Genomic DNA, 18,096 nt, shown 5'->3' on the forward strand with positions numbered 1-18,096 from the left:
ATTCAGTGACTTATAAGTACTGTCTGGTTGCCATATTTATAAAACTGAAACTCAGTAATTACTTATGCTTCACAGAAATAATAGATGTTTCCCTGAAGAGGTGCTTTAAAAATGTATATTAAGTATTTGAGAATCTTGTTACCTTTTAAGCAATCTTACAGCAACGAACAGTTTTTGGGTTTTTGGATAGTATACTCTCAAACTGAGTATGTTTAGTTTTTTATAACATTCTCTGAGTTCCTAAAACTTCATTATGAAAAATCATATATATATATGTATATATATATATATATACATATATATATATATATATATATATGGTTGTTGTATCCATGATGGGGCTTCTGGTAAAGGAAATAAATATATTCTCAGAGTTGTGTGGGGAATTCATTTGACCCATTTTTACAAGTTGCATAGGGGTGCCTGGCTGGCTTAGTCAGTGAAGTGTGTGACTCTTGATCTCAGGGTTGTGAGTCTGAGCCCCACATTGGGGGTAAAGATTATTAAAAAAATTGCATAGATAGTGGTAATTTTCCCAGGGCAGTACAAAATGCATATTTAATGTATAACACAACTGAAAAATTGATGGAAAGAGAACCAAGGGTAAAGAAAACCTGAGAGAGATGTTAACATAGAAGAAAGTCTTGGTTTTAGTCAAGTTTATAATATTGTTTTCTTGAAACCATGTGTATATATTTCAAGTAACTGATTAAAACTTCAGCACTGGGAGTATTGTAAATTGGAGATTCCGTGTAGTACATGTTTCTCATTGATAGAATTCCTGATACGAATGAGTTTTTTTTTTTTTTTAATCAAAAAACTTTTTTTAGAATATTTACTTTTGAGAGAGGGAGACAGACAGAGCGTGAGCAGGGGAGGGGCAGAGAGAGGGAGAGACACACAGAATCGGAAGCAGGCTCCAGGCTCCGAGCTGTCAGCACAGAGCCCGATGAGGGGCTCAAACTCACAAACTGAATTCGTGACCTGAGCCGAAGGCGGACGCTTAACCGACTGAGCCACCCAGGTGACACCCCACGAAGGAGATTTTTAAAAGGAAGTTCTTTTTGAGCTGAGCAGAAGATGTCCAAACTTAAGTATTTTTTCCTCCTTTATCGAACTTCGTGTTTCCTTAACCTTCTGAGGGAAACAGCTATGTTTTAATGGCATTGTCTTAGATGTTTAAGTTTAAAACCGCAGCCAAGTAGACAAAGCCAGGACTTAGATTTATTTGATGTGAAAAATGCATATTGCTTCATTGATAGTTTTGTTTACCTACTTCCTCAAGTGCCTCCTCGTAAGTTTCTTTAACCAGTAATTCTTGATAGAGTTCTTCCTGCTGGTTTTTCTGAGGGTAGAACTTTTGTTTGGATTAATGAAAGTAATGCTCATTCCTGTTCAGATTTATTGGCGTCCTTTTCTGTATAGCTTAACTGCAAGTATTAAGTTGGTTAGAGAATGGGACTGAGGTTAGGCTTCATAAATTTTGATCTTTTGTGTTTGCCTTTTGTAGAGAGAATTTCTTCCTCAGTTTTAAGACTTGATATAGGATTTCTTGATGTTGACACTGTTGGTATTTTTGGATCAGATAGTTCTTTTTTAAGGTTGCTATCTATCCCTGGCCCCATTTTTACTAGATAAACCGCCCCTGTCTCCCCCCCCCCCCATCTCTCCAAATTATGACCCAAAATATTTCCAGATGTTGCCATATGTTCCTTGAGGAGCAGAATCATCCCTGGTTCAGAAACAGTGATTTAATATATAGTTCCAAATCATTTTTAGTCTTTTGGGAGGGGGGGACTTATATAAAATTTAATTTTACTTCAGTTGTCTTGTTTGCCGTCTATATCCTAAGACTTAAAAAAAAAAAAAAAAAAAAAAAAAAAAAAGACTTGCAACTTAAAATACTTTTCTGTGCCCCGAATTAAGGAATCTTCATTCTTCATTTCTGGGTAACAATTATTATTTTTTAAATTACTATTATTATTATTTTTAATGTTTATTTATTTTTGAGAGAGACAGAGACAGAATGCGAGTGGGTTGGGGCAGAGAGAGGGGGAGGCACAGAATCTGAAGCAGGCTTCGAGCTGTCAGCACAGAGCCCAATGTGGGGCTCGAACTCACAAGCTGTGAGACCATGACCTGAGCTGAAGTCGGATGCTCACCCGACTGAGCCACCCAGGCGCCCCATGGGTAACGATTATTGAAATAGCTATAAACATGTTAATGTCTAAATGTGTACTAATACAGTAGCCACTAGCCACGTGTGGGTATTTCAGTTTAAATGAAGTAGAATTAAATATTCAGTTCCTCAGCCAAGCTAGCTGTGTTTTCAGGTGCTTAATAGTGAAGGGAAGCTGATGGCTACTATATTGGACAGTTCTTTAGAGCTTGCTCGTCCAGATTTGTGTTTTACTAGGAAGTCAGTGTTCTCAGGTAGCTTCTTCCTAACTCCCTTTGTAGACCTATTTCAGCAGCATCTTACTGGATTCATTTAAATAACCAGGCCACCTTTGCACGTGAGGTTTTTAGTTTTCGAAATATAGGAAGACAAAAAATGTAATATTTTACATACAGATCGTCTGTTTTCTGTAGGTGATGATTAAAAGTGTCCTTAAAAAACAAGGGAGTCCCTGAATCTTTATGATTGATTGTTAGGGTTTTGGAGTATGAAGTAACACTGTTTATGTTGTTTGGGGGAGGTGAGGAATGATTTGGGGTTTGGTAGTGAATCAGACTTTACTGAGGAATTAGAAAGTGAAGAGAAACATTGACCTGGCACACGTTAAAATTGTTTTTTGTTTGGGCATGTATTATCCTTACTTCCAGTGGCATTAAATACTCACCATAGTGAGTACTGTGGGTCAGGAAGGTGAGTACCAGAGTCAGGAAGATGATTTTTAAATGCTTTCCTTTCCTTTTTCTGGGTGTTTCTCCTCTAAGAAACTGTCAGTAAGTTTTCTGTTCAGTCATCCCACCAAAACCTTTTGAGAATCTGAACTATTATGTAGCCGTATTGGCCTTAAAGTCACTTTTGATATGGTAAAATTATACTGTGATGTAGTATGGGGTATTCAATATGATCATTAAATGTAATCTTTTAAGCAGTCAGAATATGTGTTTTTTTTAATATTCTAACATTCATGATGGGTGCAACATCTTAGTCATGAATAAAAATGAGTAAAAATCTGCTTCTGACACGGCTCCTATGGAATTACACACTCTCAGTCCTCTTTTTTTTTTTTTTTTTTTTTTTTTAACGTTTATTTATTTTTGAGACAGAGAGAGAGACAGAGCATGAACGGGGGAGGGTCAGAGAGAGAGGGGGAGACACAGAATCTGAAACAGGCTCCAGGCTCTGAGCACAGAGCCGGACGCGGGGCTCGAACTCACGGACCGTGAGATCATGACCTGAGCCGAAGTCGGATGCCTAACCGACTGAGCCACCCAGGCGCCCCTCTCAGTCCTCTTTTATAGCAGTTTCCAGAAATGTGGCAAAATTCTAAAGTGGTTTGGGTCACTAAAGAATGCTCATTAAAAGTTGGAAATTGCCTGAATTTTAAAATTGGTTGATATATGAAGGTCTGGTATTTTGTAGAGCTTATAGAGTTTGTTTTGCCTCCATAAATGTGCACTGAATTCTTACTTGGAGTTTTTTTTTTTTTCTTTTTTCATATATAGTGCTCTTTGCAATAATTTCCTTTGTACTCCCCTGACAAAATACCCATTTTTTTTTGTTTCTTTAAACAGAATCTTCCACAATCTGTAATTGAAAATGTTGGAGGAAAAATTTTTACATTTGGATCTTACAGATTAGGAGTACATACAAAAGGTAAGTACTGTTTTAATTATCTTGAGACGGAGTACTTGTTTGAGTTCTTAAACATAATGACTCATTCATGTCAGTTACCTCTGTATCCTACAGCTTAGGTTTGCGTGGGAGATAGAGTACTTCAAGGGGCCTAAAGTTGGTTAGGAAGATAAAGATGCCTTCTAAACCTGCACTGTCCAATACAGTATTAAGGAAATGAAAAAATTCAGTTCTGTACAGCATAGGGAATATAGTCAGTGGTATTGCAGTGACCTTGTATAGCAATATGGTAGCTGAGAGTGGTGAGCACAGCATAACGTATATAGAATGTTGTTGAATCACTATGTTGTACACCTGAAACTAATACGAGATTGTGTGTCAACTGTACTTCAATTAAAAAAAAAATGCAGTGCCTCCCGTGTTGCAGAGTGCGGATATAGAACACTTCTCTCATTGGAGAGTTCTTTTTTGGACGGTGCTGTTCTCTATGTCATTTCCTCTACCTGAAGAAAATGAAGTTGAGAGATCAGAACAAAAATGAATTAAAGCTTTTAAAAAAGACCTGTGGATTTTCTTTTCTGCTTGCTTTTTTTTTTCTCTTCCCCATGCTTTTTTTTTCCCCCCCACAGTTGTAAAATACAGTTAAGCAAAAAAGCGAACCAAAACAGTGTGTATCTGCAGCCACTGGTAATCACTGGCAATATTTTCTCATTTCCACTTGTAGTTTTTTCCTCTGTGCCAATAAATACCCAGTGAAAGTGTTGTCATGGCAGAGAACATTTATTGGGCTCCTTAATAATAAGCTCTCGTCTTCATGATCTTATTTATTCCTCAGTACTCTTATTCTCAGCTAACAAATAGAAGTCTGAGACTTAAAGAGGCAACAGGCTTGGACAGTTTCTCCCAGTCATGTCTTGGCGGAACTAGGATTCTTTAGCCATTAACCACAGGCTTCTGTGTTAAAAGCGTCTGCCAGTATAGTGTTCTCTTTGTTCTGGCCTCCTTCCTCCCCATCTCCCGCTGCTCCGTGCCAGTGGTAGTTAGTGCATTTGCTTCTGATGTGTCCTGTACGGGTACGCTTTTCTCTCTTTCATGTATGTGCTAAATATACAGCCTTCAGAGTAATGCCTTAGCTATTGAGTCTTCTAGGAGAATGACTATGTTGACCTGATTCCACATTGATCTCTCCCTTTTAGGATCCTAGTTCTTGATTTAAGTCATCCCTTTTGTGTTTCCCCTATGTACTCTGTGCTGGCCTACTATCAGGCACTGAATTTGTAACAGATATCTTACATTGGTCTGCCTCTTTGATTCTTGCCAGTGATCCTTTTTGAAGTTTATTCTATAGGTCCCATTTAGGGTCCAGATAGAGGCCTGTAAGTACCAGTCACAGAATGTGTAGAAGAAATCGTGTGTGTGTGTGTGTGTGTGTGTGTGTGTGTGTGTGTGTGTGTGTGGTTTGCTAATGAACATGGCTATGACTAGCAACATCAGGACGTTGGGTGTATTCTTGAATAGTTCCCCCTCTTCACCATCAAAGTCCTATCTGAGTCCCCTTTGTTTGACTCCCAGGCCACCTGGGCCGCTATAAATAGGATGCTGTAGGAAAAAAGATATCCCATCAATTAAGATGACGTTTTCCCTATATTGACCAGTACTTTCTTTAAGGGGAAGGGCACATTTTTAGAGGCTCACCGGTATAATGTTAACAGATTCTCAACATCAAGTACTGCCATGATAAGATGTAAAATAATTTTCTTGTAATAGTAATTAGTGGTTGATGGGCTTAATTTTTTTTAGGTGCCGATATTGATGCGTTGTGTGTTGCACCAAGACATGTTGATCGAAGTGACTTTTTCACCTCATTCTATGATAAGTTGAAATTACAGGAAGAAGTAAAAGATTTAAGAGTGCGTAAATGTTTGGGGTGAAAGGGGAGGAGTTGTAAACATCAGTGAATTGAGTGAATTTTATGGTGTAGCCATCATTTATTGAGCTCTTGCAGTTTGCCAGACCCTTTCAAGTGCTTAACATGTATGCTTGCATTTTACTCTTTACAACAAGTCAGAAATCATAAATTTAATCCCATGTACAGAGTAGGAAATAAGGCAAACAAAACAAACATTAAGCGATGTAGCCACAATGACGTATCTGAGTGGCAGAAATCAAGGATTTGAACCTAGGTTTGTCTGATTCAAGAGCCTAGTGTCTTAAAGCTAGTTGCTGAGAACCTAGTCTATGTCAGGCATTTTGCTAAATTATGTATAAGCAGTTTCAAATAATCCCATTCACTTACAAGTGCTAAAACTAGTATAGGTCTAATCTGTACTTGCAGAGACACTGAGTTTATTTAATTTTCTTACAGGCTGTTGAAGAGGCATTTGTACCAGTTATCAAACTGTGTTTTGATGGGATAGAGGTAAGGCAGTTCTTGCTGTGTGTAATTTTGATTGGGGTAGGCTGAAAGTTTATTTTAATTGCTGAGTTGGTGTGATACTAAAATTTTTTGGGGGGGGTGGTGCCTAGGTGGCTCAGTCGGTTAAGCGTCCGACTTCAGCTCAGGTCATGATCTCACAGTTCGTGAGTTTGGGCCCCGCATTGGGATCTGTGCTGACAGCTTAGAGCCTGGAGCCTGCCTCGAATTCTGTGACTCCCTCTCTCTCTGTTCCTCCCCCGCCCATGCTCTGTCACTCTCTCTCCTTCAAAAATAAATAAAAACATAAAAATTTAAAATTTTTTAACGGAATTGACTCCCTGTTCTTTGTACAATATCAGTTTTAGTCTTTTAAAAAGAGCCTCATGAAATTGAGAGCTAAAATATAGGCAGCAATAATGCAACATTGACTTTGAAATGCTTCTGTGGAACCATTTACTTGGTAGGTTCTCCACATGCAAATTTTATAGACTTTTAGTCTCATTAAGGCAATAACAGAATCTATTTTTGCAGATAGAACTTTGCCTTGACCTCATTTAAATGAAATATTTAAGAAGTTTAGAGAAAACTGTGACCTGATATTGTGTATGCAGAGATATTTTCTGGGAGGGGAGGATTTAGGAGTTCAAATTCTTGAGATGACACTCATTTCTGTCTGCTACTTTCCACATTTGTAGAGAAGGCAGTTGGAACAAAGCTGATAGGACAGTGAAGCGCCTTCAGTTACCTGTGTCACTCCTGCCGTATGTAATGGTGCTGGGAAGCCACTGGTAGTCATAGTGCAGATTGTAAAATTCTGAAAACTGGAAGGGTAATACTTTATTGTTTACCAAAAAAGCGACTTCTGTAATTGCTACATAAGATGCCCAGCTCCATCGTCCTTGAAAAGTAGATATAAAATGAGTACACGTTCAATGTTAAATTTAGGAAAGGTCCTTAATAAGTTGACATAAAATGTTAAATTGAGTAAAGGTCTGTCAGGTTTAGATAGATTTGTTGTCAATGTTTAAATAAATACAAAACCATCTGTAACGTATAGCAGTGCCCTGTTTTCCCCAAAGGAACGTTATCAAAAGATAGGAGGTTGTGTTTTGGTGGAAGACCCAACTCAATTGTGTAAACTTTTCAAGATGGAGATGAAAATCAAATAGTTACTCGAAATATTTAATGTATTCGTTTTCTGTCCGTATGTTATATAAAAAAAAAACCGTTTTAGGGAATGTGTTTACATTGCAACATTTTAAAAATCATTTTATCCTTTTTTTTTTTAAGTTTATTTTTATTAGAGTGAGAGCGCGTGTGCGCCATGCACCAGTCGCGGAGGGGCAGAGAGGTGAGAGAGACAGTCCCAAGTAGGGTCCACGCTCAGCGCAGAGCCCAACACGGGGCTTAATCCCATGATCGGGAGATCATCTTAATGCACTGAGCCAGCCGGCCACCCCCATTTTATCCTAACTTTAATTGGCAGTCTCCTTGAGTTGCTTTTTGAGGTATCTGTTTTTGTAAGCACATGATCATTATTTCTGTCTATATTGGAAGAGCTATTTGGATGTTGGAATTTGTTTCAATGGAACTTTTTTTTTTAATTGCTTTTAATGTTTTTTTATTCTTGAGAGAGAGACAGAGCATGAGCAGGGGAGGGGCAGAGAAAGAGAGAGAAAGGGAGACACAGAATCTGAAGCAGGTTCCAGGCTCTGAGCTGTCAGCCTAGAGCCCGAAGCGGGGCTTGAACTCACAAGCCGTGAGACCATAACTTGAGCTGAAGGTTGTACGCCTAACCGACTCAGCCACCCAGGCACCCCTCATTGGAACTTTTATCCTGTGCCACGAGGAATTATTTATAAAAGTGTACAGCTGTTTTTCTGGTTTATAGGTGCATGTTTGAGTGATTTTTCACAATAAGCTCTTAAAATACTGCTTTTTAAATTGATACTCTAAGAGGCTTATTTTAGACATAGACAGCATCCGAAGTTTTAGAACCATGAAATCATGCCCTCAGGAATAACAACCAAATCCATGCTGTTTCTTCGTGCTCTCACCTCTTCTTGAGGAAAAGGGAAAAAGTGTTGTCCGTTTCATTCTCTAAGCCTTCAGAATTAGCTAGTGGTTTTTTTTTGGGTTGTTTCTATTTAGTCAAAACTAAGTTGGGGAAACATAGTGTAATGTTACAGATATGTAAGTTCTTAAACATACGGAGCCCCCTTTTTACTGGCAGCTGTATTTGGGCTAAATGTAGGGATACTGGCCTTGTATTTGGGCACTGTATTGGTTCATATATGATCAATTCACAGTTCATATAGAGGGAGAACTAAACAGTTAATTTTTGCGTTAATGAACTTTAGTAAATAAAACTTAGTAAGCATGACTAAAATGACAAATAGGTATTTATTCAAGTTCTCTTTCATAGTGCTATGTTTTAACATCTGATTAAAAATCCCTGTGGTACAGGGGCGCCTGGGTGGCTCAGTCGGTTAAGCGTCTGATTTCGGCTCAGGTCATGATCTCGCAGTTCGTGAGTTCAAGCCCCGCGTCAGGCTCTGTGCTGATGGCTCAGAGCCTGGAGCCTGTTTCAGATTCTGTGTCTCCCTCTCTCTCTTACCTTCTCCCTGTTCATGCTCTGTCTCTCTCTGTCTCAAAAATAAGTAAACGTTAAAAAAAAATTAAAAAAACAAAAAACCTGTGGTACAGATTCATGTTGTTTGGCCTTTTGGAGGCATTGTCATGTTTATAGTTGATGAGAAGATCCTGGGTTTAAAGAGTATTAAGTGTTTTGTTTTTTTAAAGAAATGCCTTAAAAATAGTTTGATGTATATGGAACGTTGAGTTTTGTTTTTGTTCTAGATTGATATTTTGTTTGCAAGATTAGCACTGCAGACTATTCCGGAAGACTTGGACTTACGAGACGACAGTCTGCTTAAGAATTTAGACATAAGATGCATAAGAAGTCTTAACGGTATGTTAAAACCCACTTCCATTTGTGTAGTAGCTGTTCTTGTCAAATATGAAATCGTTTTTAACTCAGATTTTATAATGGAGCTTTTTATAGCCATGCTATTTACCCATAGCGAGTCAGATAAAATACACGTTACTTAATAGCTAGACTGCCAGAGGGAATTTATTTTATTCACTGGTATCTTGAACTGTCAACGTGTTTTCTTTCTGGGACATTTAAAGACTGACATCTGTACTCTGTTGCTAGTGGTGTAGGTTTCACTGTATAACCGAATTAGTTGTGATGATGATGATCCTTTGTAACCTTTTCAGATGTTGTGTTTAAAGGGGTTAATTTTGAACACTGTTGTATTTACGTTGCTTGTTGCCTTGCTCTCAAAGAGTAATTCTTGGAAACTTAAGGGGATGAAACCCTTCTCAGCATATCTGGACTGGAAGACGTTCTAATTTATCTGATGAAAGTTTGAGATTAGGTAGATTATAGTTCAGACTCTTTGGTTTATGGTAATACTTGTGATAGGAGATACAAGTTTTCGGTTTTTTATTTGCTTTTTAAATCAGTTAATGTGACTGCTTCTGTGAAATGTTTTTATTTAAGTTTGACATCAGTCTTAGAAAATTGAAAAGAAATATGGTCATTAAACTTTTGATGATTTAATGTTCTGTTTTTTCACTCCCTGTTAATCAGGTTGCAGGGTAACCGATGAAATTTTACATCTAGTACCAAACATTGACAACTTCAGGTTAACTCTGAGAGCTATCAAACTGTGGGCCAAACGTGAGTTCAGAATTTGTTGGCTAGCTTATTAAAAATGTTTAAACTTTTGTTCAACACTAACTTTTCTTTTTGCTTTTCCCTTATCAACAGGCCACAACATCTATTCCAATATATTAGGTTTCCTCGGTGGTGTTTCCTGGGCTATGCTAGTAGCAAGAACTTGCCAGCTTTATCCAAATGCAATAGCGTCAACTCTTGTACATAAATTTTTCTTGGTATTTTCTAAATGGTATGTGTTTAGATTATATTAAAATAAAATTGATTGTAGACACTGAAGTTTAGTCTTATTTCTATGACATTTCTGCAGCTGGTTTCAGATTGAAATTTTAGTTCATGATGTAGCCGTCTAGGTAGTCTTGGGGAGATCATATTGTGTAGAAAATGGCAAGCCTAAATTCCATTCCTTTTCCCTGGCTTTCCCAGGATAGTAAGGCAGGTGCTTTTTGTGCTTCCTTATCTTGCAAATAAACCCTGAATTTTAGCTGTCAGGTCTGCTAAAATCCAATGAATGGTATCCGTTTCAGGAACTTTGGATAAAATTTATATATACCACTTCTTTTACTCTTTGGATTCTTCTAAACCTATAGGTCATTAGTTTTGGGAATTGTTTTTTGTTTCAGTTGCCCACTTATCTTTGGCAAAGCATTAAAAATGTAATTGTATATAAAAAGCTTTTAAGAATATCTATAAATGTGTAAAAAATGGCAATTTGTCATCCCTCGGAGATTAGTCATTGACCCGGGAGAGTTTTTTTTTTTCCCTTAAAGCTTCCTCATTTCATTATGTTCACATTTGTCAACCATTATTTCTTTTAGAAAAGTAAGATAAAAAATTATTGCCAATTCATATTGCTTTGGCCTAAAAGATTCAGTTTCTTGATTTTTAATCAAATTGGTATCAGAGATTTGTCTTCCCACTCTATACCTACGAACCCCTGTACCTACTCCCTCTGCAAAAACAGTTCTTTTTAGTTACTTTTATAAAAATTTGAGTTATTGGGAATATAATTTAGAACTATGCCACACTTTTCAGTACACATTCTGTTATTTACAGATTTGATAGCACTTAATCACATATAATCAATTTTGAGGAGATTGACTACAGGATGTCAGGATTTCTGTAATGTTACACATGCATAGCAAACAATATTTCTAAAAAGCTAAGCTTGATACTAAGGGTGGCAAATGTTTTCCAGTTTTTAAACACTTCCATAAAGGACTGAGGTAGCTAACTCATAGAATGCGTCTTGAAAACAACGTATTTGCGTCACAAGGTTTCATTACACATACTCATGTTAACAACTTTTAAGTCGTGAGATAGAGAAAAATTTTCCAAATCAATTTCTGTAATTATTCATATTCCTTTGCCTAAATGAGTGAACTTTTTCATCCTCACTTGTCTTTGGACATAGCTAGTATAAAGAGAGGATTTTTATCTTTCAAGAGGGATTGATCCTGTTGAAGGTTGAGGTGAACACATCAAATGTCCTGGGATAGTACTAAAAAAAAGAGAATAGCGCTTTATCAGTTCTTGGAGAGTCAGAGAAGATGTTTTGACTTCAGCCTAAGAAAGCTACCAAATGGTTTAAGTTAATTTCATAGAGGAAAAGTATTTTGAGTGGTGTTAACATCAACAGAAAGGAGTAAGAGATTATATATATCAAGAGGGCAAAATGAATGAAGAAGGATCACATTCACAAATGCTGTATGTTTAACAAAATACGTTTAGATGGTAATATCCAATAGTCTTATCAAGTGCTACAATCTTTTTAAACAGGGAATGGCCAAATCCAGTGCTATTGAAACAGCCTGAAGAATGCAATCTTAATTTGCCTGTATGGGACCCAAGGGTTAGTGTATTATTTTTTCCCCTACAAATTCGCACTGTGCAATAACAAGTAAAAATCATCTGCATAATCTTCAGGGAGACTTCCCATCCTTTTACGTATGAGTGGACATGTCCGTATTACACTTTTTTTTTTTTTTTAGATACATCAACTATAATTGTCCTCTGATGTGAGAAGCATAATTATGTACCCTGTAAACTCCATTTAATTGTACATAGTTGATAATATCAAGTTCACTAACATTTTAATTTATTCTATATAGAACTACCTTGTAAGTCAAAGTTGTGTGGGCATTTGTGCTTAAAAAAAAAAAAATAAAAGATACTCAAAATCCCTGTATTTTTTTATTTGATCTAAATGTTAAAATTGGGTTGTGGTAGGAGAACTGTCTAATGTTTACGTGTGGCAGATAACTTCTAAGCAGTATCGCTCTGATTATTATGATGTAATTTTAAAAATTGGTTGGGATATTTCAGATTACAAAAACCTGGTTGGGCTAAAAGAAGAGCTTCTTTCTGCTTTATGGGAAATTACGACCTTTATCGCTTACTCAGTTTAAATGTTAACAAGCAGTTTTTTAATTGATAAAAGAAACATAGGTTTCAATAAGACTTTAAGGTCTATAGATTCGATTTTCTACATTAATTTGCTGTCTTATTGCAGTATTGAAAATAATGTCAGTTTTAAATTCTGTTAATTACATCAAGCTATGTATTTTCAAGTTTTCCAAACCCCAAGCATTTAATTCTGGAAGGATGTGAGTTTACCATTTCCTTTGTGGAAATATGTCACGTATCATTAGTATACAGATTAAGTTATTAAGTCATTTCATTTTTTTCTTAAAATGGTACCACCATGGGTAACCTAGTCTCCGCATGTGTTAGTAAGTTTATACTTCCTTTAAGTTAACGGTACATTAAAAACTACGTTTCCATCTTGTTTAAAATTTGTTTTGCACAGAACACTGTTAGGACGTTTCCGAAAAGTATAATTATGTGTGCATCCCCATTTCTGTTGTTGAAAAAAGAAAAACTAAACATCAGTAGATGCCCAACTAGAACTTTTTTTGCTCGACAGGTACACTGTTTAAGGTTGCCAGAATAGTCATGCCCAAATGATTGAAGCAAACCTTTAGTTTAGACCAAATCTCTGATTCTAGAAAGAAATTCTGTAAAAACAATGTCTCCTTACATGGTTTTTCTTTCTCAACTCCAGCTATGAGTGAAATAAAATTTAATCATTGGTTCAGTTTAACAAGGGGTAAAAAGTCCAAGTATCTGTTGCATATGTACTTGAAGAAACTGATTGGCTGTTGTTGTATGTAGGTAAACCCCAGTGATAGGTACCATCTTATGCCTATAATTACACCAGCATACCCACAACAGAACTCCACGTACAATGTGTCCGTTTCAACACGGATGGTCATGGTTGAGGAGTTTAAACAAGGTAAGTGTTTATCCTTATGCTCTCCTTTATACACGAAGGATTTGCATACCATTGTAGACCCAGTTATACAGTTGAAATTGAAGAAAGCATTCACTGCAGTGGGTTTTGGTGTTTATTGATTGATTACGGTATATATTTGAGAAGTGACTTGAAAAGCTCCATTCAATTCCTTTGAGGCAAATTATGTTTGATTATATACTGGAAAGTTAACCAGTTTAAAGCTGTCTCCTTGGCTGTGCCTTTACGGGCTGCTTTAGTGCCATACCATTGCCATGTACAATTTTAAATGCTACCAGTTTGTCTCCACTGGGTGACGTGAGAGATGCTTTTTAGCAGGCACTGTATATACTTGGAAAGAGCTTTGAGCGGGATTGGGCCAAAGTGCCTATTATTTTGCAAAAACCTCTAAACTTCCATTCGCAGCAGTACTGTTAATTTCATTGCCTGAAAAGGTCTTTGAGGGAAGTAGCTCAAACAGGATTGTTTGATTTGCTTGATAATAGTCAAGGAAACAGAATTAGCTGTACCACTACCTGCTTCAAACTCAGAAGTGTAAGATTCTTTTCTGTAGTCTGAAGAGGCTCTTCATGGGAGGATGTCGCTTAGGAACATCAGGAAGCTTGTTTTTAGAAAGGCAAGAATCAGAGCTTTGGGGAAATCTTTCTTGGTTAACGACAGTGCTTCAGTTTTTGGAGAGAGTCATCCTATGAGCATGGCATTTAGAGTAATGGTAATTTACCAGAAACCTGGCTCTCAAAAAATCCTCCAGCTTTTTGAGAAGTGTGTATGTATGTAAGAATCTCTGTGCTGTAAAGTCGATAGACCAAAATTGCTATTTGTTAAAGTTATGATTTTAGGATTATAGTGAATGCATGTGGTATGTTTAAGATCTTTAAAATTTTAGATTGTTAGACCGAAGCATGCCAACATTTTAATATGTTTTTAATTTAGGTCTTGCTATCACAGATGAAATTTTGCTGAGTAAGGCAGAGTGGTCCAAACTTTTTGAAGCTCCAAACTTCTTTCAAAAGTACAAGTATGTATTTTAAGGCATGTCAGACATGTTACTCTCTTAAGTAATGGTTTAATGGTAGCATATGTGACCTCTCTTCTTGCTAGGCTAATGTAGTTTAAATTTTCCTTCCTGTCACAAAGGTTGTACTGATTTTAGTAAACCCCTTAGTTTTTCTTTGTTGAGGTGAAGTGTAGCCCCTACCGTTTGCTACCTGGTGTAACCCAACTCCCACGGATGTAGCAACATCCATTCTGTAGGCGTCTCAGTCGTCACCTGAACTCTCAATCTGTATGCTTTGGCAAAGGAGTGAGCAGTTGAAATCTGTAGTTACTGTTCTCTCTTAGGAAACTATTTCCAGCCAGCTCTGGAAACTTACCATTGAGATCCTATATAAACATAGGCAGAGCTGGTAAAATGTCAACATAGAGTCAGGAAAGGGTTTCCAGTAGGTAAAGCACACGATTGGCCTACCGTTTCCCCCTAGTGTTAATAAAGCCCCTTCCGACATTGCTACAAATAATTTTCTTGGGATCTAAGTGGGTGTAATATTTTTTACTAATGGTTTTAATATAATAATACCATAGTACAGGTTAAAAGCCTGATTGTGTTGGTTTTGATGAAAATTGTAAGTTATAATAAATCTTACTTTTTAAAACAAAAAAAACGGACTTGCACTTTTATTTGCCCTGAGCTGAAAACTTGCCAAAGTCCCACTTAAAAATTTTTTTTTCTTTAATGCTTGAAACTTTCCTGACCATTTGATCTTGTGTTGGATTGTGTTTTGTAATAATCTAAGCAAGGTTGCTTTATGCTATTTCCCCAATTAAAAACAAGAATGATGACCTTCATGATGTCTCTGTGTTTTGTTTCTGTATCTTTTGCATGAAAAAGCAATATGGAGCCAGCTTAATTGTTGTGTTCTGGGAGCACTGCGTTGTCAGTAAAAAACTTAAATAGCATAACATTGAATGCTCATGTTTATTATTCCCCGTAAGTTTGTGCTTTTCCATTTGGCAGATTTTTTTTTTTGTTTTTTTTTGTTTTTGTTTTTATTTTAACCAATGTTGAGGAAGTACCTTTTGAACATTTAAACTAATAAACATATATTCTGATACTTTAAAAACTACAACATCAAAGTACTTAATTACTTGTATGGAGAATAAGGAAGAAACTGGTTTTGTAGAAAAGTATCAGCATCTCTTAATCCCTGAGAATCAAAGACGAAATTAGATTCATTCTTCCTATCACTTCCTGGTAGAACTCGAGGTGGGTAGAATGAGATTTCTGAAATGGCTTCCTTCACTTGAAGAAAGATTAATTGTTGAAATTGAAACCTTGATAGTGTCATCTATTTGAATAAATTTGCATTACTAGAGCTTTGAAGGTTTTTTTTTTTTTAAACCTTGCTTAATCTTTTTTCTTTTAAAAGTTTTGAGCTGTCCTTTAACTGACACCAAATGGTCCCTATAAGGTCTTCAATGGACTGATTAAAAGGTTACAGATTATTTACTGAATTCTCTTGAAACAGATCATTTTAGGTGATCAAAAATGACTTCAAGCATGATGAGATATGAGGAAGTAGCAACAAATAGAGGGCATTCTATCAGAAAAATTTAAATTTTAGCTGTGAGTCCTGGGAAAACAGATTTGAAAGCATGACAATAATGGGCTGGTTTCATCTTCCAAATCCTATTTGTATTTTTATCTTCTCCCAAATGTTCTTCTTTAGAATAGTCTAGTGCTTACTATCATTAGAACGTGCAGGTAGTCACAGGTTTGAAGTTTTCCTTTTAACGTATCACGTGTAATACCCCCCAAGTGGGCTGTACAACTGAATCGAAATCCTTAGTTGTCTCTTGAGTCAGAGTTGGCTTAGTGTGTCCTGAAACCAGGGCCGTTGGTTATGTATTGGATCTTAGGTTGTAGTATCCCTGCCTGTCGTTCTTGGGAGGGTGGGAACCATGGGGGAAATTTCATTTGTCTTATAAAGCAGACGAGTCCATCTTCCAGATGATCTCAGTGTTCTTTGAGAAAAAGGGATAACCTCGCTCTGTTCAATTTTAAATAGCCACAAGAAGATAATTCTCATGTTTTTCCTTTAAGATAATTCAGGTTGACACATAGTAATAAAGGTAATCATCGTTGACATAGGAAATGTGAATACTTCATTCAGGTGTTCCATTTCAATTGGAAAAAGGAGGAGAGGTAACAGGGAGGGGCCAACATGTTCTCTAGGGCGTAGGATTATAATTTCAAGGTGTATGTGTGAATAGAATAATTAGCCTTAAAATGTTTTAAAAACTTAAAATACTAAACTGTAAACTTCTGTTTCTGAATTAAAGATGGAATTGTGAGGAGTTTTCTCTAAGATGATTATATTTTTCAGTGCACATATCTGAGCTGTAGTTTACCTAAGTACAATATTCTGATGAAATGGCCAGGAAACCTACTTACATACTATATTTTGGTTGGAAATAGTTGTTAGGTAATAAAAGCAACTAAATTGTTCTTAGGAGTTTTTAAATAGGTTTCAGTTCATTTGGGATACATTTTGATAGTGAAAAAAAAATTTTTTGGGGGGGGGAACATACTTTAAGTTTGGGTCAAGTTAATGACCATTGCATTAAGGCTTCAAAGTGTCTCCTGAAAGCATTTGAACATCTTAAGCAAATTATAGTAGCAGTTGGAAATAGGCCATCACATTCTTTAGGACAGCAATAAGAAGATATATGTAGTCTAAATTTTGAAATACTTCTTGGTTTTTCTATTCTCTGGTACAGATCTTAGGAATTGAATACCAGTTTTGGTTTTTAAAACTTTGTTAACAAACTCGGTTGGGATTTGGTTTCTGTTTCTTAGTTGGATGAGTCTTTGTTTTATAAATGGATTCCTAATGGCAGGTTATTTCTGTTGAATGTAATTACTGTATTTAATATCTTCTACTTTAAATTTGCTTAAATGTGGCTGAGTGAAGGATGTAACAAGAGTAGATTACCACGCCCCCCCCCCCCCCCCGCATTGCAATAAGAACCAGTTTGAACTCTTTAAACTTTGAAATTTTAAACTTTAAATTGCCAACAAAATTATGTTCCAATGGATTGTATGTTTTGCCTCTGTAAATAGAGAACATTTGTTGTACTGAAGACTAAGGCGGTGATTAAGAACATCCATTTTAATAGTGTTGTAAGAGTAGTTTAGAGACTGAGAGTTTTGTCCCCTGTACTAGGTGAATGCAGACATCTTTGCTTTTTTTGTTTTTGTGTACATGCCTGCTTTTATAGTTTGTTGTCTCCTGTTGTAAGTTGTTAGACTTCTGTGAGCTCTTTCTCCATCTTCTCTCCCCCCCCCCCCCCCAAAAAAAAAAAACTGTTGCCCATTTCCAATCTCCCAGGGACTGGAAATAAGGTGACTGAGCTTGTTAGGATTTTAGTGGACTTAAGAGCATTTAAGGGCTCTGAGTGGGTTTCTGTGTTCGTAAGATGCATGAGCTTTTAGTGCTTTTATGTGACTTTTATTAACTTATTTACTTAGGCCGTCTGTGTTTGTCCTGTTTGGTTTGATCCAAATAATGCAGAACAAAGTAAACTGGTGGTGAAGGAAGTACTGGTCTGTATGGTTTGAGCTGCATATTCACGTACCTGTCTCCGTGTTTCCACATTTAATATGCTGCCTGTGTTCCCTTAAGTTTATAAGTACTTGAAGCCAATTCATTTGAACCTCACAGTTCCCCTGCCAGTAAGAGGTGTTATTTTTCAGAGGACGCACACAAGTCTCGCACCTGGGTTACATAGCCATGAAGAATCGTGACTACTTTTTA

At 36.7% G+C, this 18,096-nt stretch overlaps 1 protein-coding gene across 8 annotated transcripts in view; it reads left to right on the forward strand.

Moving 5' to 3' along the window:
- PAPOLA (poly(A) polymerase alpha) overlaps positions 1 to 18,096 on the forward strand; it is a 61,572-nt gene that overhangs the window by 17,902 nt on the left and 25,574 nt on the right. For all 8 annotated transcript variants that reach the window (XM_019462216.2, XM_019462214.2, XM_053889779.1 and 5 more), the window contains exons 4-12: positions 3,748 to 3,829; positions 5,609 to 5,718; positions 6,174 to 6,227; positions 9,084 to 9,195; positions 9,883 to 9,972; positions 10,063 to 10,201; positions 11,749 to 11,821; positions 13,144 to 13,264; positions 14,216 to 14,300. In XM_019462216.2, coding sequence (XP_019317761.1) covers positions 3,748 to 3,829; positions 5,609 to 5,718; positions 6,174 to 6,227; positions 9,084 to 9,195; positions 9,883 to 9,972; positions 10,063 to 10,201; positions 11,749 to 11,821; positions 13,144 to 13,264; positions 14,216 to 14,300 — 866 coding nt within the window. The remainder of the gene's footprint in view (positions 1 to 3,747; positions 3,830 to 5,608; positions 5,719 to 6,173; positions 6,228 to 9,083; positions 9,196 to 9,882; positions 9,973 to 10,062; positions 10,202 to 11,748; positions 11,822 to 13,143; positions 13,265 to 14,215; positions 14,301 to 18,096) is intronic.

The sequence above is a fragment of the Panthera pardus genome, unplaced genomic scaffold (genome assembly GCF_024362965.1).
Source record: "Panthera pardus isolate Hobbes unplaced genomic scaffold, ASM2436296v1 HiC_scaffold_24, whole genome shotgun sequence".
Classification (NCBI taxonomy): Eukaryota; Metazoa; Chordata; class Mammalia; order Carnivora; family Felidae; genus Panthera; species Panthera pardus.